The sequence below is a fragment of the Nicotiana tabacum genome, chromosome 3 (genome assembly GCF_000715075.1).
Source record: "Nicotiana tabacum cultivar K326 chromosome 3, ASM71507v2, whole genome shotgun sequence".
Classification (NCBI taxonomy): domain Eukaryota; kingdom Viridiplantae; phylum Streptophyta; class Magnoliopsida; order Solanales; family Solanaceae; genus Nicotiana; species Nicotiana tabacum.
The window spans coordinates 140,845,384-140,872,765 of NC_134082.1; the positions used below are offsets into that span (position 1 = coordinate 140,845,384).

Genomic DNA, 27,382 nt, shown 5'->3' on the forward strand with positions numbered 1-27,382 from the left:
ATGAGATCAAGGACGGGGCCATCAATGTCAAAGCTTTCGACGGTTCCCAAAGGTCCACTATTAGGAAAATTAGTTTGTGCTTGCAAATGGGGCCTACTTGGTTCGATGTTGATTTCCAAGTAATAGATGTGCCAGTATCTTACAACTTGCTGTTGGGATAGTCGTGGATTCATGTCGCTAGGGCTGTAGCATCAACACTGCATCAGGTAGTGAAGTTTGAGTGGAATCACCAAGAGGTGATCATTCATGGCAATGGTAGAAATCCCATATACAGTCGCCAAACCATCCCAGCAATCAGAGGAAGAAGAAAGATAAGTGGGGAAACCTATCACCACATCGAGCGAGCCAATGCCATTAACAAAGGCAAATTGTGGGACAACAAAATTGAAAGCATATTGAACTGAAACGTATATGAACCTGGCAAGAGATTTGGCAAGAACCTCCAAGGAATCGTAAAGCCTATCAAACTGAAGAAACCTAGACCACTTTTGGTCTGGGATACGAGTATACTTGGGAGGAATTCAACAACTGGTCGACACCATGGCGTGGTCCATACTACTCGCTAGAGCAGCCAATACCCCATTTGGAGTAGACTTTCTAGCCAAACGATGTTATCTGTAGGTCGAAAGAAAAGGAAGAACTGGTAGCAGTAAGGAACTTGTTCCTAGAAGACAATGACATGGATTGTTGTGTCATTTTCGAGGAGGAGGGGGAGGAAGGCCCTTCCATACAGGCCGTAAGCCGAGGAGCATTCCTCAATAATTGGACTATCAGAACCATCAGGGCCCGAAAAGCCTCGGGGTAGCAAGGCTGAACAAAGCATCATGCACTATCTTTTATATTTACTAGTTGATTTTCCTTTCACATTTTGAATTTTCGCAATAAGATCTTCCAATGTTCAAAACAGTTATGAAATTTATCAAAGCATTTCGGTTTCCTTACAAATCTTACTCTTATTATTTTCTCTCATTACTTTATTTATACAACATTACTATTACCTATCTTGATGAACCAATGGTTGTGACATGCAATGAGACAACGCAGGAAATGGACATAAATTCAGAGGAAGATGATATACCAGAAGAGATTGTTAAAGAAGTCGAGAACTTGGAGAACAGGCCGAAGTACAACCTAGACGAGACTAAGATTGTTAACCTGGGAGATGTAGAGAATGCCAAAGAAATACGAATCAGCATTCACCTGTCGCCATCAGAAAAGAAAGAATACACAGAATTCCTAAAAGAGTATAAGGACATATTCGCCTGGTCGTATGATGACATGACTGGTCAGAATACGTCTATTGTGGCTCACAAACCGCCAACCGATCCAACGTGTCCACCGGTAAAGTAAAAGCTCAGAAAGTTCAAGCCTGGTATGAGTTTGAAAATCAAAGAAGAAGTCACTAAGCAGGTCAAAGCTAAGGTTCTCAGGGTAGTAGAATATCCGACATGGTTAGCCAATATTGTGTTGGTGCCAAAGAAGGATGGGAGGGTTAGAGTCTGTGTCGACTATCGGGATCTCAATCGGGCCAGTCCAAAGGATGACTTCCCCTTGCCAAATATACACATCCTGATTTACAATTTCACTAAGCATGAGCTACAATAATTCGTAGATTGCTTCGCTGGTTATTATCATATCTGGATGGATGAGGAAAATGATAGAGAATCACAGATAGTGGCACAAGAAGTTATCATTTCGTCTACTGGGGTATCACACCATAGTTCGCATATCAACCGAGGCAACCCCCTATATGCTGGTTTATGGTACCCGCTGAGGTAGAAATTTCTTCCATAAGGATAATACAAGTAGTCGAGCTCGACGACACAGAGTGGATAAAAAGTCGTTATGAGCAACTAGCACTTATAGACGGAAAGAGAATAAATGTAGTCTGCCATGGTCAACTCTATCAGAACAGAATATCTAGAGCCTTCAACAAAAGAGTCAAGCCAATACAGTTCACACCGGGGCAGCTGGTGTTATAGAAAATTTTTCCGCATCAAGATGAAGCCAAAGGAAAGTTCTCTCCCAACTGGAAGGGTCCATACATGGTTCACCGACTTCTGATATGAGGAGCCCTCATACTTGCAGAAATGGACAGAGAAGTCTGGCCAAAGCCAATCAATTCAGATGCAGTCAAGCGTTACTATGTGCAACCTTTAAGCTTTCTTCTATGATGTAATTTGAACTATACCCGACCTAATTCCCGTTTAAGAGGGGATTCGTAGGTAGCCACATGGGTTCGGTCACAAGTCAATAAAATTTTCATTTCCCCCGCAATTGGAAACTGGGGCACAATTTTGAGGAAGACCCTCAAAATTCCGAAGTGATTTCAGCCATTCGCCGCAAGCAGCCGTTAGAAGCAGCAACCCAATAAACTGCGGCAAAAAAGATGCAATGTCTTGAACCACGTCGCAGTCATCATTTAATCTAAAGAAAACTATTCTTAATTATGTATTTATGTTACATTTTCTTTACTAAAATCATGCATGTTTATTTCTGAAATCGCTCTATTTAGCAATGCTACCCCAATGATACGGGCAGTATCACTAGATCAAAATCAAGCAGGTCAAGCAAATCCAGAAGGGTACACGAACTAACCTTTCCCCCTTTACAAACTCACGACTTTTTCTTTGGATGCAGGCACTTGAGTTGCAAAATCATCAAATATACTATACGCTCACTCACAAAGTTCAGGAAAACAACTCTTAGAACTATTGTGCTTGCACGCAACTGCTATCCGCACACAATAGTCTCCCCAATAGGCACAATATCCCCATCAATCATGATACCACAATCCGCTATCAGCTAAGAAAACTCTATTGCCATTTGCTATTTTTACTTCCTGCATAAGGCTACCATTCTGCCTTCCAAGGTTAAGCTCTAAATCCATCTGCATTTCCTGCATTGCATAAGGCCACCATTCTGCCTTTCGAGGTTAAGCTCTACCTCCATCTGCATTTCCTGCATTGCATAAGGCTACCATTCTACCTTCCGAGACTAAGCTCTGTCTCTATCTGCAGCTCTACATTGCATAAGGCTACCATTCTGCCTTCCGAGACTAAGCTCTGTCTCCATCTGCATTCTCTGCATTGCATAAGGCTACCATTCTACCTTCCGAGACTAAGCTCTATCTCCATCTGCATTCTCTGCATTGCATAAGGCTACCATTCTGCCTTCTAGACTAAGCTCTGTCTCCATCTGCATTTTCTGCATTGCATAAAGCTACAATTCTGCCTTCCGAGACTAAGCTCTACCTCCATCTGCATGGCTGAAAGATCGCCACTTCATCTACATCTTGCATGGCTGAAATATCGCCACATTATTTACATCTTGCATGGCTTAAATATCGCCACCTTATTTACATCCTACATCAGCTGAAAGATCGCCACCTTATTTACATCCTGCATCGGCTGAAAGATAGCCCCTTATTGCATCTTGCATGGCTGAAATATCGCCACTTTATTTACATCTTACATGGCTGAAATATTGCCACTTCATTTACACTTGCATGGATGAAAGATCGCTACTTATTTCATTTCATGAGTTGAAATATCGCCACTACTGCATTCTATGGCTGAAAGATCGCCACCTTCACACTTGCATGGCTGAAATATCGCCGCCTTATTTTACGCTTGCATGGCTGAAATATCGCTGCTTTATTTTACGTTTGCATGGCTGAAAGATTGCCACCTACTGCATTCCATGGCTGAAAGATTGCCACCTACTGCATTCCATGGCTGAAAGATCGCCACCTTCACACTTGCATGGATGAAATATCGTCGCTTTATTTTACGCTTGCATGGCTGAAATATCGTCGCTTTATTTTACGTTTGCATGGCTGAAAGATCATCACTTATTGAATTTCATGGGTTGAAAGATCGCCACCTACTGCATTCCATGGGCTGAAAGATCGCCAAAATTGTCCAAAGGCGTCATTGTTCGGAGGCACCATTTTCATAGCCCGAGAACGCCATGCCATAGCCTGAGGACCCCTTTTATCTTTTGCATATCATTATTCAAAGGCATCATAGTTCGGAGGCATCATTATCATAGCCCGAGAGCATCATTTCATGGCGTGCGAATCCTTTATCATACGCTTCATGGCCCATGACGTCATGGTCTGAGGACGTCATCCTAACCGTCCAAAGACAACATTCATGGTCCGACGGGAACTTGCATCACGTTTAAATTTCCACACAATATACACTTGTATTGCTTATTTGCAGGTAAATCGGCGAGCAATGGCCTTCTCAGCTGGAGCAATCCCGCTCCAGTTCCCGCTGCCCTGTTAGACTTTAACTATCCATCCCAACCCAAATATTGCGTCAGCCTTGAAAAATCTCGATTGGCATATTCCGCTGACGGATCCTGAACTACATATGGTCTGATTCCTGTAAGACCAGGGATATGTAGGCAGCTCAGGAGCAAGATCTCGGTCAAATTCTTCAAACCATTCCGTTCGGTCAAATTGGCCATCATTTCTTTACCCGATAACTTTTTCATCCTTCCGGGGTAAATGGGGGCAGCTGTTGATACTCAATTTCCCCCCGTGTATTTTTATATGTAAAACGCTTTTCAAATAGTATGTATATGCATATATAAGTATGTCCCAAGGTCCTATTATTTTTCTCAATTTTTTAAAGATTTTAAACTCAATTTTATTGCCCTATTTTATCAAGATAAACCCAATAATTATCCCCAAAATTATCATCTTGCTGATTCATTTATTGGATTCTCATATTTTTACAAAAATATAGCTAAGGCAATTTTGCACATTTTTTACAAATTTATTTAGTATTTTAAAGCTAAATTGCATATAATTCCAATATTAGCCTATTTTAAGATTTGATAGCATTTTATAATTATGAAATTGATTCAAGTATTTTTAATTTAATATTTATATATTATTAATTAATTTAGTACCTTTAATCTATTTTTAGAAATCATTTTACTATTGTTTATAAAATAAAAAGCGAAAAAGTGGCTATTTAAAATCTAGCCCTAACTATTTCAATTTAAATACTAGCCCTGCTTATTTCAATTTTAGCTTAAATTCTACCTCAATTAAACCCAATTGAACCCCAACCCAATTCCTAAAATTACCCTCCCAACTCCCCGTTTAATCTATGTCGTTGATCAAAATGATCAACGACCACATTCTTTCCTTTCCTTTTTAATTCACCAACCTCACTAACCCTAAGTCATTTTCACCTACCCTCCGCCTCTGAAACCCTCCACTCTCTCAAACTCTCTCGAGTCTCCTTAGCACCCTAGCCGCTTCCACCCTAAAAGCCACCGGAATCCATGGCTTCCAGGGCTTTGGAAGTCTTATACCTACCTCCTGTTGCTCTTACACACCTGATCTCTGAAGATTCAAGGCTTGACCTTGAAGGTTTGTGCCCAGACCTCTGTCGATCGAGGTTCCATGGCCACCTCCGGCCTTGCTCCGGCGTACCACTGTTGTTTGAGCCTGATCCTGACCTCTCCGATTCAGATCGGTGACTTTTCAAAGCTTTTCTCATTTCTAAGGGTTCTTCTGAAACCCTAACCCTTCGAGGTTTTTCCGATTCCATTAGATTTGTTCCAGATCCATGCTTTCCTTAAGGTCTTTAACGTTTTCCTGACTTTTTTTTTTCAAAAAACTACTTTCAAAATCTTTCTTTTCCGATCTAGGGTTTTCTGAAAGTATTTAAGTGTTTTCTAACTTTATTTTTTCTTTTATGCGTATTTGCTTCTATTGGGTTCTTGTATTTTCTTCTACCATGTTCTTACGTGCCTCTTCTGCTATATTTTCCTATACTATGTTCTCGTATGCTCTTCTACTGTATGCTTTCTCTACTGTGTTCCGATATGTTTCTCCTACTATATTTTCTTACTAAGTTCTTAAGTTTCCTTATTAAGTTCCTTTTATTGAGCTCTGTTTAAAGTTTCTTCTAAAATTTCTTAGCATGTTTCTTCTACTGTTCTTATCAGTCTTCTCTATTATGTTTCGTATTAGCTTCTTCTACTCTATTTTTCTTTGAATTCTGCTACTATGTTCTGCGTGTTACTTGCTATCATTATTTTCTCATGAGTTTTTGCTGCTGAAAGAAACATGCAAGAGGTTTTATAGAACTGAAACCTTTGAGCATGTTTCGATTACTTGCCTTCTCATCTCTGTACTTGATTCAAGGTGGAAACCCTATAATTCGGGGGTTCTGCCAAGTTTGATTATGTGATTTGATTGAACTAGGGTTTTTATTTTAGAACCCCTAGCTCTTTCAGACCAACTTCGAGTCTCTAAACTGAGTTTGAACATCCGTATTTGCATATGATTCTGACCTTTGGCTAAACTCTTCTAAAACTCATTCTTCACTGGATTTTTCTATTGATTTTTGCAATGACACAACGTTTTCTTCCAACTCAACATGTTTATGTGCTCTTTATATGTAATGAATCTTCCTCTAAAAAGGCTTTCAACTCGTGATTGATTCAAATTCCTTCTAAATAGGTCTGATTGATTCCCTTTCCATTGTTTGCTGATTTCCCTTAAGTTAAAAAACCTTTCCCATCTTTTTGACTCGGTTCATTCATATAAGATCCCTGACCTTTGATTTACTGACTGTTAATTAATTTTCTTGCCTTGTTTGTGCAACCGCGTATTTCAGAAATTCTGTCCTTAAATAACCTTTATGTATTTACCCTTAATTGCATGTTGTGCACAAAGTGCTTATTCATTTTTCTTTCTTTAAATTGTTTTTACCCATTTGAATATGAATCCCTTAATTAAGGGAAGTCTTGTGTAATTGATTGACAATCAGTTCCTTGACTATTTTCTTCCCTTATTTCTTCATTATTTTCACACTATAAAAGGCACGACCCTTTTTCACAAAGAGGACATCAGAATCCTTCTAAACTCATACTCTCTCACAATAACTTTCTCTTCTTTTCTGCATTGTCGCCTGTTTACAAGACCTACTACTTTTATTTTTTTGTTTCCTTTGAAACTGGTGTGTACTGATTTAAGTTTCATCATTACAACAATGTGTTTATTTACAGTCTTTGTATCCATGTCTACTCTACTGCTTTCTGTAAAGTTCAACATTTAAATTAGTATGCTTATGTCCTATTGCCTATTTCTTCTATTAATCATCGCTCCCTATTTCCCTTTATGAGCTTTGACTTACGGTTTAAAACATGGAAATATGCAAGTTATTGTCTATGGATTGAACTTGATCCCTTAGAGGATCCTAACATCTAAATAATGTGTTCTAAAAAGCTTATGGGTGTGCCAACATTTCCCATTGCTGGGTATGCCCACTAGCCTGTCTTTGCCTATTTACCACCTCCCATTCTCTATACACCTATGTGTATTAATGTGAGCTATTTTCCCTTCCCCTTTCCCCTTTTTAGAATTCTACACTTGCACCCTCTCTTAGTCCCTAAGTTATGCCCCCCTCTTGTGAGCCTTGCCTTGGGACCTTGAGTTCTCTCTGAACTTGGACACCTGAGGGCTGGCCCTTCCACACTGCACTATGTCTTCATCTATAATGCATTTGGGGTGTGAGCATTGCCTGGAGTCCATATGAGGCTCTTAGGGAACTCTGACACATCCAAATGGGAGAAAGGCTTTGAAATAAGATCTCTTGGAGTTGGTTTACTTCATACTTCAGACAGGAAGTCTGAATCAGGCTCTCCTTGGTTGTACTTTTATGATTGTATTTTTCTTTATTTTCTCTCTCTGGGCTATAATAAAATTGTAATAAAACTCTCAAGGACGGCTAGTGAAAAAGGAGGGGTAGCTATGTATGCAAAAGGGGTAGATAACCTGCCTATAGGAGTTTATGAATTCCTGCTTTCTCATATAAACACCATGTCTATAGGAATCTTGCATTCTCATATAGATACCATGTCTCTAAGAATTTATGCATTCTCATGTATAGATACCATGTCTATAGGAATCTTGCATTCCCATATAGATACCATGCCTATAGGTTATTTATGAATTTCTGCATATCATATAGATATCCTGCCTATAGGAATTTCTGAATTTTCTGCATATCATATAGATATCCTGCCTATAGGTTATTTCTGAATCTTGCATATGCATTCCTCATTAGGCAAACATGTTTATAGATCTTAAATAATCAACCGCAATTAGATATCATGTTCATAGGCTTTAAATGAAATTCAGCATCTAGATGCCATGCCTATACGATTTCTGTATTTTCTACTATGTTTATTAAAGTGTCCAAAATCGACAACACATAGAAAGCATTCCTATAGGAGCTTCAATCGAACCTGAACCGCTTCACTCGCTTATAAGTCTAAACTAGTAACAATGGCGCATACTCTTTTGCTAAAACTCACCTTTCTTTAATAACAAACGATTTTTTCTTAAACCAGTATGTATTCATGTTTATTTCATTGTTTCTGGAATTGGTAGATATAATTCCTATAGGGTCTTCGTCTAACACTCCGGAAAGCCATAGGGTGAAATTTTATAAACTGAATCAGACTTTTTATCAACTACAACCAGCAGACAAGCCTGATTCGGGCTTATTATCTAAACTTTGTAATAAATCAATCTGCCTCAACCTTTAAGTTTAATCAGGCCCTAAACAGTATGTGTAAGTCATGCTATTTACTTGCTTTCTTTATTTAAAGGAGGTGTATCTGAGCCTTTCTACTTTCTGTATGCTTTCCCCAATGTGCTATACATGCTTTTGTATGTCGCCTTAGTATTTTACCCTTTTAAAACCACAAATAAGACCAATATCTCCTCCCTTTAGGATTAGTAGTCCCAAATGCCTCGGGGACTGATAGGATTGGGGCGGGTAATAGCATCCAATAAGTAAACGAGACCATTCCGCTCTTTAATACTTCAACCGGGCGGGAAGGGTAGATATGGATATGATTACCACGCGGTAACATCACGTGTAGCCCCTCACTAAGGAGTGATTACCAGATGTTGTGTGGGGTGATCCATATTATTAATAAACCTAGGACCCCCTTCCCTTTGTTTTATTTGTTTCTCTTAAATATTTTTAAACCATTTCTTTTAAGAAAATCAACTTTTTTTACTTTGCTTATTTGTAACCATTACGTGAAAATTCCCTCTTGTTTGAAGTTCTTATTTGCCTACGTGTTATTTGTACCTAAAGTCAAAATAATTGTTTGGTCGGGAACCACACTAGTGGATTCTGAGGGGTGCCTAACACCTTCCCCTTGGGATAATTTCAAGCCCTTACCCAATCTGGTTGTTCAAATCAAACCTTTCTTAGTGTCCTAATGCACTTAAATCATTAAGTGTCGACTCTTCCAATTCCCAAAAGGAAACAAGTTGTCCTCCCAAATGTCATAAACCCGATTTTGCGAGAAAAAGGGGGCGCGACATCTACCCATGCTGCAAAAGCTTGCTGTCAGCAGATTTCTTCCTTTTGAAGTGTTTGTCAGGAACCGGGTTCCTCTTTTCTCCTTTATCAGGGTTGTATTTGGAATGTTCTTGCTTCATAAGATGGCATTCTTTGATGAAGTTCCCCAATTTTCCTTACTTATGGAAGAGATCATAGTTGTTTGGTCTACTGGAGTTGCCCTATTTCAGTATTCCTCCATTTCTTATTACCATCTTCTGAAACCTTTTGGTTAAGTAAGCCATGTCACTGTCCTCCTCACTTGAGTTATTGCTTTCAGCTTTGAGTACCAGGTTCTTTTCCTTCTTTGGTTCTCTTCTTTCACTCTCTATCTTCCTCTTTATTTGGTTTTCAAATTTCCAACTAGCTCATCTATGGTCAGATCATGCAGGTCCTTTGCTTCCGTAATAACATACTCTTTACTTTCCCATGAACTAGGCAGGATGCTAAGAATTTTCCTCATAAGCTTGTTATTGGGAATGACTTCACCAGGTGAGTGTAACTCATTTATGATGGAAGTGAATCTTGTGTGCATGTCTTAAATAGATTCATCATCTTTCATCCTAAAGAGCTTATACTCAGTGGTAAGCATATCAATCTTTGATTGCTTTACTTGAGTGGTTACCTCATGTGCTATTTGCAAAGCTTCCCATATCTTCTTGGCAGTTTGACAAGTCGAGATTCTGTTGTATTCATCAGGTCCCATGCCACACACCAAAATTTTCTTGGCACAAAAAATTTTCTCCACAGCTTTCCTATCTGCATCGGTGTATTCTTTTCTGGTCTTTGGCATCGTCAATGGAAGATCTCCGACACTCTTTGTTGGGATATAAAGACCATCACATATGACATCCCATAACTCAGAGTCTTCTGCCATGATGAAATCATGCATTCTCGTCTTCCACCACCCATAGTATTTCCCCTTGAACCTGGGTGGTCTATATGTATATTGAACTTTTTCAAAATTTGGTGGAGCAGCCATAAGGATCCTTCCTAGGTCTTAGACTGATATGAAAAACCCGCTCTGATACCAATTGATAGTTTATATGAGTCCACTAAACTATAGAGAGACCAGGTCCTCTTATGAGTTTCCACTGAGAATGCTAATGAAATAGTAAGTAAATAAGACATGGAGTTTTATGTAGAAAAATCCCTGCTCAAGGGATAAGAAATTACGACCTACACTGGTAGGATTTCAACTTCACTATGAGCAACTTTTAGATTACAACCTATGCAATCTAGGAATTAAACTCTTAATCCCTCACTAACTTGCAATACACCTATTACAAACCAATTTACAATACACCTATTACAATGACTTCAACTCATGACTAACTCTAGTCACGACACAAACACTAAGGGTTATGGTTTACAAGGGGGTTCCTAAGCAACGCTTCTACCTAAGAAAATTAGGAATTATAATGAAGAACAATTACAAAGTTACACCTCAACTAAGGACAACAATATACTAGATTTAGAAACTGGTCCGTAGTAGTGTTAAACTTTGTTCTTGATGCACTTGAGAATTAAATGCTCGGATGTTAGATGGCTTGAATGCTTGAAGTGAATTCTCAAATATTCAAGTGATGTTTTGTTGTAATACTCTTGTTAGTACCACTTGAATGACATTACTTGAATGCTGTAATCACTTGGTTGGTCAAAGGACAAGTGACTGCAGAACTGTGTTGCACTGTTTCTGTGTACAATGCAGGCAGTCACTTTCTAGCTATACATAGTTGGCTTCGTACTACTGTCAGGGAAACACAACACAAGGGTATGAAGTCCTTGTGTTGGTTCTCTATCTTCTGAAGTTGTAGCAGTTCATATTAGCTGGAGTCCGTTGATTAGCAATATGTACCAAGTGTGTTAGGTTCCTTATCTGGTTTCTTTGACAGTAAGTTTGTTAGATTGTCAAAACATAAAGCTAAGACATTGGAGACCCATCAGTTAACTATTCCTTGGTCAGTGTGTTCCTGGCTGATGACAATCAACACTTCACTCTTTTCCTTTCTCTAGGCATGGTTTGTTGTTGATGCCCAATTATGTTGTGACTGTAGACAACACCTGGCATATTTGTCCGTCTGAAGACTAAATACAACATTTCATAAACTTTAAGATATCATGGTTACGACAAAAGTCTAAGATTTTTCTCTTTTTTTCTTTCTTTTATTGCAGTATTCCTCTATGTATTATTCATCTAAAATAATCCTTTTGATTCTTCTTTGGTTGTAGTTTTTCACTATGGATTTTCGTCATACTTTGTGTATTTTTAAGATTTCACGGTAATTTATCATCTAGATATTCTTTAGAATTTCTGCTTCATCACGTATTATTGATCTGATAGATAATTTTATCAAATTTTCTTTTAGTTCTAACTATTGTAATGGAAATAGTTGTTGAGGAGGTCACTTAACGAGCTACTTTACAACTTTAGACTTGCTTAGATTCAGTTTGTTTTGCTACTTCAGCATCACAAAATCCCTAATTGCTTAGCATTTGAAAGTAAAAATCCAGCAACAAAAAGGATATGAAAGTCATTGCAACTAGATTACCTCAATAAAAAAAGACAATAAAGAGGATGTTGTAAAAGCACATATATACTTTTATTGAATTGTTTCCTGATCGTATCCCTTCTTTAAAGTAGTAGAAGAGGAACCAGGAAAGATTAATATGTAAATGAAGAAAAAAGCCAAAATGTTTAGTAGGTTTACTATTGATTTCTTTTTGAATCCTTGTCGTTCTATTGTTCATTTAGTTCTTTTAGAAAGATGATGGATAATTCTGATGATCGTTGTCCAGGCTCTAATATCTACTTCTGGATCTCCTTCTTTCCTGCTATTGTATGTCCTTATTATATTCCGTTTCTTTTTTTGCTTCAGAAGCATAATTCAATTATCATTCAATTTCTAATATTTTGGAAAATTGTTTTTGGAAGTTAATACTTCTGGTTGGTACCAAGATTCACCATGTGGTAGTTAAGCTGGCAGTTGAAATCATGGATAGCAGTTCACGGGAAGGATTTCATCAGTTTAACCTCAGAGATGAGCTATTCTGGTTTGGTAAGCCTAGGTTTCTACTTCGGATAATACAATTTATATCATTCCAGGTATGCAAAATAACATTAATATTATCCTCAAATTAAAAGGGCTTAACAAGAGGAGCGATAATGTCACGACCCTAAATCGGACCCGGTCGTAATGGCGCCTCTCATGAAACAAGTCCAGCCAACACAAACCCCCAAACCAATTAAGACTGTTATAATAATTAATTTTAAGTCATAAATAAACTATAAATCCCAAAAATAAAGAGTAGAATAGAACATTGCGAAAACAACACAGCCTGATATCGGGGTGTATCCAGTCATGAGCATCTGAAAAATCCTTCTAAGAGTATGAAAAGACCACTCAGTCTAGTACAAGGCTAGTACAAAAGAAAGTAAAGGTAGGAAGGAGAAGCATGGGGCTGCGAATGCCGAGCAACTACCTAGTCAACTCCGCACAGCTTGTTGGTAAGTAATCAGCCCTTGCTAGCGTGACCCAAGACTCCTGGATCTGCACACAGGGTGTAGGGAGTAACATAAGTACACCAACTCAGTAAGTAATAAAAGTAAAGGCAGCTGAGCGATAAGAAAACACGTAAAACACATCAAAATGCCATAACGAGGCAGTATAAAAACCAGAACAATGCAATAAAACAGTAAAAGCTCGTAGAAATACCTTAGTTTAGTAAAAACCTCTCTAAAACATCTTTTAGCAGTTCAAACGAGTGAATGAAAACAGGGAGAAAAGATAGAAATATAAATCAGCCCCTCGGGCAAAATACCAACAGAACCAGCCCCTCGGGCTATCTCACAATCACTCGTATCAGCCCCTCGGGCAATAACATGGAACAACATCATCCCCTCGGGCTATATCACATCTCACACTGGGTACTCACGCTCACTGGGGGTATGCAGACTCAGGAGGGGCTCCTACAGCCCAAGCGCTATATCAAGCTATCTCGTGGCATAGTCAAACTGGCCCTCGACCTCACAACAGGCCACCTCGTGGCGTAATAAACCAGGCCCTCAGCCTCAAAATCATGAATCAGTACACACTACTACGTTGCACAGCTCGATCCCATAATATCCTCACAACACAAGCCCTCGACCTCACTTAGTCAGAAATCTCTCAAGCCACTCGGGCACAGTAAAACATGATGCTCAACCCAAAATATCATTTAAAATATCAAAATAGAGTAAATATGGCTGAGTTATGCAAACAGTAGAATATAGGATGACTGAATACAAATATGAAGTCAAAACAGTGAGGAATAGTAGTAAAACTCCCCTAAGGGTCCAAAACAACTGACACGAGGCCCAAATATGGAATTCAGCACAAAACATGATAATACTTTCCAAAACACAATGATATCAAATAGTTTTCAATCAAATATGCGACTTAACAGTCATACGGGACGGACTAAGTCACAATCCCCAATGGTGCACGACCCCACGCTAGTCATCTAGCGTGTGCGTTACCTCAAAGTAGCATAACGATGTGAAATCCAGGGTTTCATACCCTCACGACAACATTTACAAACATTACTTACCTCTATCTGGTCCGAACTCTAGCCCGCGATGCCTTTGCCTCTCGAATCGGCCTCCGGATGCTCCAAATCTATTAAAAAACAAATTTATACCGTCAAAATATGCTAAAGGAACAAAGCCCACTCGAAAATAACCAATTTACATCAAAAATCTCGAAATTGGCCAAACCCGACCCTGGGCCCATGTCTCGAATTCCGGTAAAAATAAAAAAAATAGAATCCTTACATTCTCACGAGTTCATACATATCAAATACATCAAAATCCGACCAAAAATAACCCCTCAAATCCCTAGATTTAGGTCTCCAATTTCCAAGCCCTAACATTCAATTTTAGGCTTTAGATTCCACAATTTCCATGTTTAATTAGGTAGAAATCACATTAGGATCAAGTATTAAGTCCATAAATATTACCTCCAAGTGTTTCCCCTTGATTCACTCTTCAATATCCCTCAAAAAGCTCCAAAATCGCTCAACAATGGTGAAACATAGACCCAAAATCGCAGATATGGTCTTTTAAACATTCTGCCCAGCTATTCACGATCCTTCTTCACGAACGCGGTCAACACCTCACGTTCGCGAAGAAAAAACTTATGTTGACCACCTTTTCCTTCATCGCAAATGCAACCTATGCACGCGAACGCGAAGCCTTAGCTTCTCAACTCATCACGAACACGGCAACACCCTCGCGGACGCGATGACCACTGATCTTCGCGAATGCGGGACCACCTTCGCGAACACAAAGGACAACTCTACTACCTCACATCCTAACCCTTCGTGAACGTGGGACATCCATCGTGAACGCGAAGACCAAAATCCTACAACACCAGCATCAGATTTTCTACAACTCTTTCCAACGTGAAATGATCCGTTCAGCCACCCGAAACTCACCCGAGGCCCTCGGGACCACAACCAAACATGTCAACATATCCCATAACATTATTCCAACTTGTTCCAATCTTCAGAACACTCAAAACAACATCAAAACACTAATTTGACATCTGATTCAAGCCTAAGAATTCAGAAAACTTCCAAGTTCCGCTTTCGATCAAAAAGTCTATCAAACCTTGTCGGAATGACCTGAATTTTTTCACACACGTCAAAAATGACACAACGGACCTACTCCCACTTCAGGAATTCCATTCCGACCCCCATATCAAAATCTCACCTATCAACCGGAAAACGCCAAAATTCTAATTTCACCAATTCAACCTAAATCTACTCCGGACCTCCAAAACACATTCTGATCATGCTCCTAAGTCCCAAATCACCTCGTGAAGCTATCCGAACCATCTTAATTCACATCCGAACCATTTTTCACATAAGTCAACATCTGATTGACTTTTTTAACTTAAGCTTACTCAAAAGAGACTAAGTGTCTCAAACCTTACCAAAACCTCTCCGAACCGGAACCAACCAACCCGATAGCACATAATATAGTTGAACAAGACAATAAGAAGCATAAATGGGAGAAACGGAGTGGTAACTCATGAAATGACCGATCGGGTCGTTACATCCTCCCGTTCTTAAACAAATGTTTGTCCTCGAATGAGTCAAGAAACATACCTGAAGCCTCAAATAGGTAAGGATATCTGTTCTGCATCTCCCGTTTGGTCTCCCAAGTAGCCTTCTCCCCGGGCCAACCTCTCCACTACACTTTCACTGAAGCTATATCCTTTGACCTCAACTTTCGAACCTGATGCTCTAAAATAGCTACTGGATCCACATCATAAGTCATATCATCATCTAATTGAACCATGCTAAAATCAAAAACATGATACGGATCACCAATATATTTCTAGAGTATGGAAACATGAAATACCGGATGCACACTCAATAAGCTGGGTGGCAAAGCAAGCTCGTAAGCCACCTTCCTAATTCTCTGAAGCACCACAAAAGGCACAATTAACCGAGGACTCAATCTACCCTTCTTCCCAAATCTCATAACACCCTTCATGGGCAAAACCTTCAATAGAACCTTCTTGCCAACCATATAGGACACATCCCGAACCTTCCTATCAGCATAACTCTTTTGTCTCGACTGCGCTATATGAAGCCTCTCCTGAATCACCTTCACCTTGTATAAAGCATTCTGTTCCAAGTCTATACCCAATAGTCTAGCCTTACCCAACTCAAACCAACAAACTGGAGATCTATACCACCTCCTATACAAAGCCTCGTATGGAGCCATCTGAATACTCGACTGGTAACTGTTGTTATAAGGAAACTCTGTGAGCGGAAGAAACTGATCCCATGACCCTCCAAAATCAATGACACAAGCGCACAACATGTCCTCAAATATCTAAATAGTGCGCTCTGACTGCCCGTCCATCTGAGGGTGAAAAGCTGTGCTCAACTCAACCTAAGTACCCAACTCTCGTTGCATAGACCACCAAAACTGTGAAATAAATTGGGTACCTCTATATGAGATGATGGAAACTGGGACACCATACAAACGAACAATCTCCCGAATGTATATCTCTGACAACCGCTCTGAAGAATAGGTAGTACACGCAGGAATGAAGTGCGTGGACTTGGTCAGTCGATCCACAATCACCAAAATAGCATCGAATTTCTTCAAAGTCCGTGGGAGCCCAACTACAAAGTCCCTGGTGATCCGCTCCCACTTCCATTCTGGAATATCCATCTGCTGAAGCAAGCCACCTGGTCTATGATGCTCATATTTCACCTGCTAACAATTGAGACACTGAGCTACAAATCCTACAATGTCCTTCTTCATTCTCCTCCACCAATAATGTTGTCTCAGATCTTGATATATCTTTGTGGCACCCGGATGAATGGAATACCGCGAGATATGGGTCTTCTCCAAAATCAACTCCCGAAGCCCATCTACATTGGGCACACATATCCGGCCCTGTATCCTCAATACCCCATCATCACCAATAGTGACATCTATGGCATCGTCATGCTGAACTTTATCCTTAAGGACAAACAAATGAGGATCATCATACTGGCGCTCTCTGATACAACAAATAAGGAAGACCGAGAAATCACACATGCCAATACCCAACTGGGCTACGAAATATCCAACCTCACGAATCGATTGTCCAAGGCCTAAACATCAACTGCAAGAGGTCTCTCCCCAATATGAATATACGCCAAACTCCACATACTCACCGCCTTCCTACTCAAGGCATCAGCCACTACATTGGCCTTCCCCAGATGGTACAAAATAGTGATATCATAGTCCTTTAGCAGCTCCAACTATCTCCGTTACCTCAAATTGAGATCCTTCTGCTTGAACAAGTGTTAAAGGCTACGATGATCAGTAAACACCTCACAATACACACTATACAAATAATGCCTCCAAATCTTTAACGCGTGAACAGTGGCAGCCAACTCCAAATCATGAACATGGCAGTCTTCTCATGGGGCTTCAACTGACGAGAAGCATAAGCAATAAATCTACCCTCCTACATCAACACACATCCAATACCCTACCCTCCTGCATCAACACACATCCATTACCAACTCTTGAAGCATCATAATACACGGTATATAAACCTGAAGCTAATGGAAAATTTAACACTGGAGCTGTGGTCAAGGCAATCTTGAGCCTCTGAAAGTTCTCCTCACACTCATCTGACCACCTGAATGGAGCACCCTTTTAAGTCAACTTGGTCAAGGGCGATGCAATAGATGAAAATACCTAAACAAACTGGCGGTTATAACTGGCCAAACCAAGAAAGTTGTGAATCTCTGTGGCTGAGGACGGTTTGGGCCAAGTCTAAACCACCTCTATTTTCTTCGGATCAACGTGAATACCATCACTGGACACCACGTGCCCCAAGAAAGCTACTGAACTAAGCCAAAACTCACACTTGGAGATCTTTGCATAAATTTTCTCCTCCCTCAATCTCTACAACACAACTCTCAGATGCTCCGTATGCTCATCCTAACTATGCGAGTATACCAGAATATCATCAATAAACACTATGACAAACGAGTCGAGATAAGGCTGAAACACATTGTTCATCAAATGCATGAACGCTGCTGGGGCATTGGTCAACCCAAAACACATCACCAGGAACTCATAATGACCATATCGTGTTAGGAAAGCTGTCTTAAGAATATCCGAGTCCCTAATCTTTAGATGGTGATAGCCGGAATGAAGATCAATCTTGGAGAAAACTCTCGCTCCCTGAAGCTGGCCAAACAAATCATCGATACGAGGCAAATGATACTTGTTCTTGATTGTTACTTTGTTCAACTGCCTGTAATCAATGCACATCCTCATCGTGCCATCCTTCTTCTTCACAAATAGAATAGGCGCACCCCAAGGCGACACACTATGGCGAATAAACCCCTTATCAGGGAGTTCCTGAAGCTACTCCTTCAACTCCGTTGGTGCCAAACGATATGGTAGAATAGAAATGGGCTGAGTGCCCGACCCCAAATCAATACCAAAACCAATATCCCTATCCGGTGGCATGCCCGACAGGTCTGCAGGAAACACATTGGGAAAATCCCTTACAACAGGAACAAAATCAATACTAGGAGTCTCTGCACCAACATCCCTCACAAAGGCTAAGTATGAAATACACCCTTTCCCAACCATCTGCTGGGCCTTCAAGAATGAAATCACCTTACTGGGGACAAAATCAGTCGAACCTCACCCCTCAATCCGTGGCACATCCGTCATAGCCAATGTCACTATCTTAGCATGACAATCCAAATTAGCACGACACAGAGATATCCAATCCATGCCTAATATCACATAAAAGTCCACCATACAAAGCAATAGCAGGTCCACTTAGGTCTCTAGACCCCCAATAGTCACCACACATGACTGGTACATACGGTCCACAACAATAGTATCGCCTACCAGAGTAGATACACGAATAGATGAAACAAGAGACTCGTGGGGCGTATCTGAATAACGAGCAAAATATGATGATACATATGAAAAAGTGGAACCGGGATCAAATAACACAAAGGCATCTCTATGGCAGACTAAGACAATACTTGTAATCACAGCATCTAACACAATAGCATCGGGTCTAGCTAGGAATGCATAGAAATGGGCCTGACCACCACCTGATCGACCTCCCGCTCTGGAGCGACCCCTAGCTAACTGACCTCCTCCCCTAGCTGGGTGGGTGGGTAGTCGTAAAGTAACTAGCGCTAAAGCCAATGGCTGACTCCTCTACTGAGATGGACCCCCAAGACGGTAAGGACACTGCCTCCATATGTGACCCAACTCTCCACACTCATAACAACTCCCTGATGCTGGAGACGGGGACTGAAGGGAACCCCAAGAACCAGAATGACTAGCAGATGCACCTGGCATAGAAGAACCCTGAACTGATGGAGCATGGACAAACTCTAGGCTGGAAGGGCACTGAGTGATGAATGGCCCTGATGAGACTGGGAGAACCATGACCTGATGATGCCCTACAATAACATAGGCAAGCTGACTGAGCATGTTTGAATGGACGACCTCTACCATGCTGAAACTGACCTCTCGAAGGAGCACCATCATAACTACCAGATCCTTGAGGCCTCTCTTGGCCTCCCTCTCATCTCGCTCCTAGCGACGAACTGACTCAATCTCGCAAGAAATGTCAACAACCTCCTCAAAAGTGGCACCAGACACCCTCTCCCTGGTCATGAGAATACGAAGCTGATATGTGAGGCCATCAACGAACCTCCTGATCCTTTCTCTATCTGTAGGAACCAACCAAACAACATGATGAGCTAACTATGAGAACCCCATCTCTTAATGCGTCACAATCATATATCCATGACGCAACTGCTCGAACTGCATGTGCAGCTCCTCTCAGCAAAACTGTGGCATATACTTCTCTAAAAAGAGAACGGAGAACTACTTCCAGGTAAGGGATGCTGCACCAACAGGCCTACGCCTCTCATAAGCCTCCCACCAAGTGAAGGCAGCTCCCGAAAACTAAAATGTAGTAAATGCGACCTCACCGGTCTCCAAAATACCCACTATTCGAAGAATCATCTGACACTTGTCCAAGAAGCTCTGGGCGTCCTCGCCCTCTGTACCACTAAAAGTTAGAGGCTGAAGTCTACCAAACCTCTCCAATCTGCGCTGCTCGTCCTCCTGCATAACAGGAGCTACATAGTCTTGAACAATTGCAACCGGCTGGGCTAGAGGCGCCCCCATGTCTAAAGTCCCTGCATGACCTGCTCAGGTGTGTGAGCAGCGGGAGTCGGAGTACCTCCCCCGACCTGAGAAGTAGTTGTGGCTATAGTAACTGAGACAGCCTGAGCTACGCCAGTGCATACTGATAGAATCTGAGCCAGGGCCTTCTGAAGACCAGGAATCACAATGGGCACAACTGGTGCCTGAACTGGTACTGCTGGAGCGTCCACAACTGGGACCTGATCATGAACTGGGATGGTTGGTGGATCTGCAGGTGCTGCCCAAGCTATTGTGCGGGCTACACCCTTGCACTTATCACGACATCGACCGCATCCTCCGCTTTTAGTGGCCCCAACTGGTGGTACTGGTGGTCGTCCATCATGATTGGTAGCACATGTCCTCACCATCTGTGAGATAATAGAATAATAGAAGTTTAGTACTCGGATCAACAGATTTGTATGACATGAATTTCAAGAATATGAAGTTTTCCTAAAGGTTATACAGCCTCCCAAGGATAAATACAGACGTCTTCGTACCGATCCGCGAGACTCTACTAAACCTGCTAATGACTCATAAGACCTATGTAACCTAGGCTCTGATACCAACTTGTCACGACCTTAAACTAGGCCCGGTCGTGATGGCGCCTCTCATGAAATAAGGCCAGCCGGCACAAACCCCCAAACCAAATAAGATAGTTATAATAATTCATTTTAAGTCATAAATAAACTATAAATCCCAATAATAAAGAGTAGAATAGAACATTGTGGAATCAACACAACCTGACATCGGGATGTCACCAGTCATGAGCATCTAAAAATCCGTCTAAGAGTACAAAAAGTCTACACAGTCTAGTAAAGACTAATACAAGGGAATGTAAATCTAGGAAGGAGAAGCACGGGGCTGCGAACGCCGAGCAGATACCTAGTTAACTCCGAACAGCCTATTGGAAAGCAATCAGCTCTCGTAAGCATGACCCAAGACTCCTGGATCTACACAAGGTGCAGGGAGTAACATGAGTATGCCAACTTAGTAAGTAATAAAAGTAAAGGCAGCTGAACGATAAGAAAACACATAAAATACAGCAAAATGCTACAACGAGGCAGCATAAAAACTAGAATAATGTAATAAAATAGTAAAAGCTCGTAGAAGCACCTTAGTTCAGTAAAATGCTCTTTAAAACATCTTTTAGCAGTTCAAATGAGTGAATGAAAATAGGGAGAAAAGATAGAAGCATAAATCAGCCCCTCAGGCAAAATACTAACAGAACCAGCCCTTCGAGCTATCTCACAATAACTTGTATCAGCCCTTCGGGAAATAAAATGGAACAACATCAGCCCATCGGGCTATATCATATCTCACACTGGTACCCGCGCTCACTGGGGGTGTGTAGACTCTAGAGGGGCTCCTACAGCCCAAACGTTATATCACCCATCTCGTGGCATAATCAAACTGGCCCTCAGCGTCATAACAAGCCACCTCGTGGCATAACAAATCAGGCCCTCGACCTTAAAATCATGGATCAGTACACACTGCTATAACGCGCAGCCCGATCTCATAATATCCTCACAACACAAGCCCTCGGCCTCACTCATTCAGAATTCTCTCAAGCCACTCGGGCATAGTAAAACATGATGCTCAGCCCAAAATATCATTTAAAATATCAAAAAAGAGTAAAAATGGATGAGTTATGAAAACAGTAGAATGCAGCATGATAGAGTACAAAAATGAAGTCAAAACAGTGAGGAATAGTAGTAAAAATCCCCTAAGGGTCCAAAATATTTGGCACGAGGCCCAAATATGGCATTCGGCAAAAACATGATAATACTTTCCAAAACACAATGATATCAAACAGATTTCAATCAAATACGTGACTTAGCAATCACACGGGACGGACTAAGTCACAATCCCCAACGGTGCATGACCTCACGCTCGTTATCTAGCGTGTGTGTCACCTCAAAGTAGCACAACGATGTGAAATCTGGGGTTTCATACCCTCGGGATAGCATTTACAATCATTACTTACCTCTATCTGGTCCAAACTCTAGCCCGTAATGATTTTTCCTCTCAAATTGGCCTCCGGATGATCCAAATCTATTCAAAAATAGATTTATACCATCAAAATATGCTAAGGGAATAAAGCCCACTCGAAAATAACCAATTTACATCAAAAATCTCGAAATTTGCCAAACCCGAGCCCGAGATCACGTCTCTAATTCCGATAAAAATCACAAAACTAGAATCCTTACACTCTCATGAGTTCATACATATCAAATACATCAAAATCTAATCACAAATGACCCATCAAATTCCTAGATTTAGGTCTCCAATTTCCAACCCCTAACTTCCAATTATAGGCTTTGATTCCACAATTGCTATTTGTAAGTAGCTAGAAATCACATTAGGATCGAGTATTAAGTCCATAAATCTTACCTCCAAGTGTTTCCCCTTGGTTCACTCTTCAATCTCCCTCAAAAAGCTCCAAAATCTCTCAACAATGGTGAAAAATAGACCCAAAATTGCGGATATGGTCTTTTAAACATTCTGCCCAGCTAATCACCATCCTTCTTCACGAACGCGGTCAACGCCTCACATTCGCGAATAACAAACTTATTTTGACCACCTTTTCCTTCATCACGAATGCGACCCATGCACATGAACGTGAAGCCTTAGCTTCTCAACTCATCGTGTACGCTTCAACACCCTCGCAAACACGATGACCACTGACCTCAGCCCTTCGCGAACGTGGTAACACCTTCTCGATCACGAAGGCCAGATCTAATGCCTACATCCTATCCCTTCACGAATGCGGGACATCTATCGCGAATGGGAAGGCCACAAGCCTTCCACATCAACAACAATTTTTCTGCAAATATTTCCAACATGAAATGATCCGTTCAGCCACTCGAAACTCACCTGAGGCCCTCGGGACCTCAACAAAATATGCCATCATATCCCATAACATCATTACATCTTGTTCCAATCTTCGGAACACTCAAAACAGCATCGAAACACCAATTTTACATCTGATTCAAGCCTAAGAATTCCCAAAACTTCCAAATTCCGCTTTTGATCAAAAAGTCTATCAAACCTCGTCTGAATGGCCTAAAATTATGCACACGCATCAAAAATGACATAAAGGACCTACTCCAACTTCCGGAATTCCATTTTGACCCCTATATCAAAATGTTACCTGTCAACCGGAATACGCTAAACTTCCAATTTCACCAATTCAAGCCTAAATCTACTCTGGACCTCCAAAACACATTCCGATCACGCTCCTACGTCCCAAATCACCTATCAAAGCTATCTGAACCATCAAAATTTACATCCGAGCCCTTTTACACATAAGTCAACATCCGGTGACTTTTCCAACTTAAGCTTACTCAAAAGAGACTAAGTGTCTCAAAACTTACAAAACTTCTCCGAATCTGAACCGACCAACCCGGTAGCACATAATTCAATTGAACAAGACAACAAGAATCAGAAATGAGAAAAATAGAGTGGTAACTCATGAAACGACCGGTCGGGTCATTACATCTAATTAAATTTAGGTCAATGATATAGCTGCCTCATATATGACTTATTGATTGCTCTTCTGGGTGAATCATTTGCAGAACGCATTTGAGATGGAAACATACATTTGGTCACTGGTAAGAACTTGGGAACTTAGTTTTCTGATTGAGGTAGAGTTGCTTATAATGAATTAAAACAATTTTGTCTTATTGTCAATGGGAAGAAGTAGAGTTGCTTATGAGGAAACGTTGTTCCTAGTTGGGATACTGCAGACTGTTATTAGGAATATTTTCCCTTTTGTAGCCAAAAGATGTAAGTTTCAGGTACTGATAATTATTCATGGACCCTCCATTGACTGCATATCGTAGTGTGATTAGGGCAAGTAATATCTTCTGCTTTGTATTTATCTTGTTTTACACTCTTGATAGTTTTGCCTTTTGAAAGCCTATACATAACTTCTACAAGTCTAAAGAACATTTATTTAACTTTTCAACTCTTAAAGCAAACTACAAAGTTATATTGATCGTTGGGTCTGACAATATAACAGAGAGCAAAGCAAAGGCTTTCATAGTTAGAAAATGCAAAAGCGGTAATTTTCTTTTGCAGTGATACAAAATTCTCTCCATAGGAGCTAACCCTGATTTCCTTTTCTAGTGCAGTGGGAAATTAAGGGATCATCGTGTTTCATAGAAAATCAAATGTTTCTCATGATTCGCTTGTCATTTGGGTACCTATCTTTATCTCACTTACTTGTTAACTTGTTGCTGAATACACTCATTGTGGCATGGCCCGTGTTAACCTGTCGCTGCAGGGTTATTTCTCAATTCTGGTGTAGATTTGTCACATTTTCACTCTATGTTATTGTTGCTCAGGTAACTAAAAAACACTATGCAATCTGTTTCTTTCGTCCTTGGTTATATATCCTTCTGCACTATTCCTTGAGTCACCGATGATCGAGCTAATGGGTTCCAGATACAAGAAGACAATTGTCTCAGAGAATGTTAGGAAATCGCTACATGGATGGCGACACAAGTTGAAAACCACACTCGAAGGTTCAGTTGTTAATCCAGAAAGATTATTAGCGACCACATCATTGGACTCTGTGGAGGATGAGACAGATCAAATTCATAGCATTGCTACCAACAGCACAACGAGATGCTCCCCATTATTCGAAAATACCAAGGTCTCAGACCAACAAATCGCTTTTGAGCAAAATTGCATGAATGAAATCTCAAAATGTGATGATGAGTTACATGTTCCATTTTCTCCTCGAAATTGAGGAGAGATTTGGTGAAAAATATGATGATGGATCAAACAATGACAATATAATTTCGTGCCTTCTACTACTGGAACCACAACCTTAGACTTAGTGTTCTTGTTTATCTTGCTTTCTTCTATATATATAATCAATTTTTGTTACGGAATGCAATGACCTTAAAGTGATTTCTATATGGCAATTGGAAAATGACATCCTATTGGTACTTTATCATGATGAACAAAATAATTTTTTTTACATCAATGAGTAATTTTTTAGAAGAATCACTTAGTATTTGCAACAAAGTATATTAATTTATAATAATTACGTGGTAAATAATGTGAAACTAAAACTAAAAACTACTAAATATATAGGAAAATAACGTTTCTCTTAACTTTCTCTTCTCAATCAATCCAGACTATTATAAAAGCACGAAACTTTAACGCAAAATTGGTCGACCTTTTTATCATATAAAATAGATTTTACATTGGATAAAATTAATGTTTTTAATATTTAGCTATTGTCATGGAGCTTGCGACTTGTATTATGTCGGGTTTTGGGCTATTGTATACACCTTGAGCTGTAAAGAATTTCCTTTTATATATGTTGTTGAGTTTTGATATTTTTAAATTACTGTTTCATTTACTTTCGCATGTTTGTTAAGCTTATCTAGTCTTAGAGATTAGGTGCGGTCAGAGGGAAATTGAGATCGTCACAATGCAACATATAATGTTTTATTATTATGAGATGGAGAAATTTAATGGATAAAAATTTAGTGTATGAAAATACTTCAGGTTTATGAAAGACGACAAAAATTATATTTTATTCTAATTTTCTCTTTGATTATCACACTATTAAGTTAAGTCTACTTATGATAACATGTGGTTTTTATAATAAGCATTTTAAATACAATAACATCGAAAATAAAGTAATAATAAATTGTAATTAACTGGTTAACGTATATACTAACAGTACAATAAATTATTGTATTGTTAGTACGAACAAGCTTGACAACTACATACACTCATTTGAGCTTCACATTGACTTTTAACAGAAGCTGCACGGTCATGATATTTGTTACACTGAACTTGACAATCATCGTCACTTGTACAGGATCCCCATCTTCGTGAACAAAAAACCAACATTGCCCAGCTGTCAACTCTGCATGAATTAAAATATTTAAATTAAGAGTTGATGATTCATTAAAATACAATTAAAATCAAACAAAATGAAGATTCTTTTGTTTACTTCGTATTTTTCAATTTATTCACAAATGTATTTCGCTTGATGAATTCAAGAAGTTACAAGAAAACCATTAACACCTCAAAGTACTTTTTTTTTTTAAAAAAAAAATAGCTTTAAACAATCCAATGGATAATGAATTTTAATGAATGATCATAATCATTTAAATGTTTGACATTATAAGTTTAATTAAAGAACATGATGAGAAGTATCGTCATAATTTGGTAGAAATTCAAAATGTTTACAGGCATAATTAATTATTTTCATTGATTAGAAAAATAAATGAGCTTTGATATAAAGGTAAGCTCTATCACCTAAGCTAATTTTCCTTTATTACTCACCATATAAGTTGATGCTTCAATTTATATTTTTTGTCTTCTGTTATCACTACTAATATAATATAAATCTTAATTTCGTATTTGTTATACTTAAATTTATTGAATTAACGTCTTAGGCACACGGAGAAGTGGACACTCTTGATCACCTAAGGTAGTTATGAAAGTTAAGTTTTAATCCAACAACTCGGTAATTATGAATATGGGTTCGAAACTAGATTTTATTAGTCTTATTTCTAGTAACAAATATGTTTTTGTTTTTTCTGTTGTTTCTGTTGTGAACTCAAATTTCAAAAAACTCTTTCTCATTGTTTAGAACAAATTTAGTACTAACTTTTGCTAATTCAATTAAAAGAAAATACCCACCTAGTGATGCAAAGGCGAAGACCATGAAAATCATAAGGACAATGATTTGTGATGTTGTCATTTTTGCTTCACTCAAATGTTAAAGTCACTATATGAATAAGGGGGATTAAAGAAGTAGTATGTTTCTGAATATTTTTATAGCAACTGTTTCATGCGTTTTTCCCATCAACCCGTTACTTGCAAAATAAAATTCTAAGCATTAAATTCTTCTAATTAATTTTCAGTTTCTTTTTTATTTAATGTCACTCGAACAATAAAGAACTATGATGATACAACAACAACAACAACAATAACAACCCAGTATAATCCCACTTAGTGGGGTCTGGGGAGGGTAGTGTATACGCAGACCTTACCCCTACCCTGAGGTAGAGAGGCTGTTTCCAAATGACCCTCGGCATCCTTCCCTCCAAGAACTTCCCACCTTGCTCTTGGGGAGACTCGAACTCACAACTTCTTGGTTGGAAGTGGAGGTTGCATACCATCAGAGCAACCCCTCTTATCAGAACTATGATGATAATAAAGGAATTTTCACAAAGCACTATAGTTTAGAGTTTAATTACCATAC

At 39.6% G+C, this 27,382-nt stretch overlaps 1 protein-coding gene and 1 long non-coding RNA gene across 3 annotated transcripts in view; one reads left to right on the forward strand and one right to left on the reverse strand.

The window, feature by feature from the left end:
• Nucleotides 1-9,930: 9,930 nt before the first annotated feature.
• On the reverse strand, nt 9,931-10,374 carry LOC142177477 (uncharacterized). Its single transcript, XM_075246325.1, has one exon. The coding sequence runs from the start codon at nt 10,372-10,374 to the stop codon at nt 9,931-9,933; it is 444 nt and encodes a 147-aa protein (XP_075102426.1).
• Nucleotides 10,375-12,333: 1,959 nt separating this feature from the next.
• Nucleotides 12,334-27,382, forward strand: part of LOC142179517 (uncharacterized) — a 75,905-nt gene continuing 60,856 nt past the window's right edge. For both annotated transcript variants that reach the window (XR_012707873.1, XR_012707874.1), the window contains exon 1: nt 12,334-12,498. This is a non-coding gene — a long non-coding RNA (uncharacterized LOC142179517). The remainder of the gene's footprint in view (nt 12,499-27,382) is intronic.

Excerpts from the sequence above, each read along its gene's own strand:
- LOC142177477 (XM_075246325.1), bottom strand. The coding sequence starts at position 10,374 with ATGGCTGCTCCACCAAATTTTGAAAAAGTTCAATATACATATAGACCA.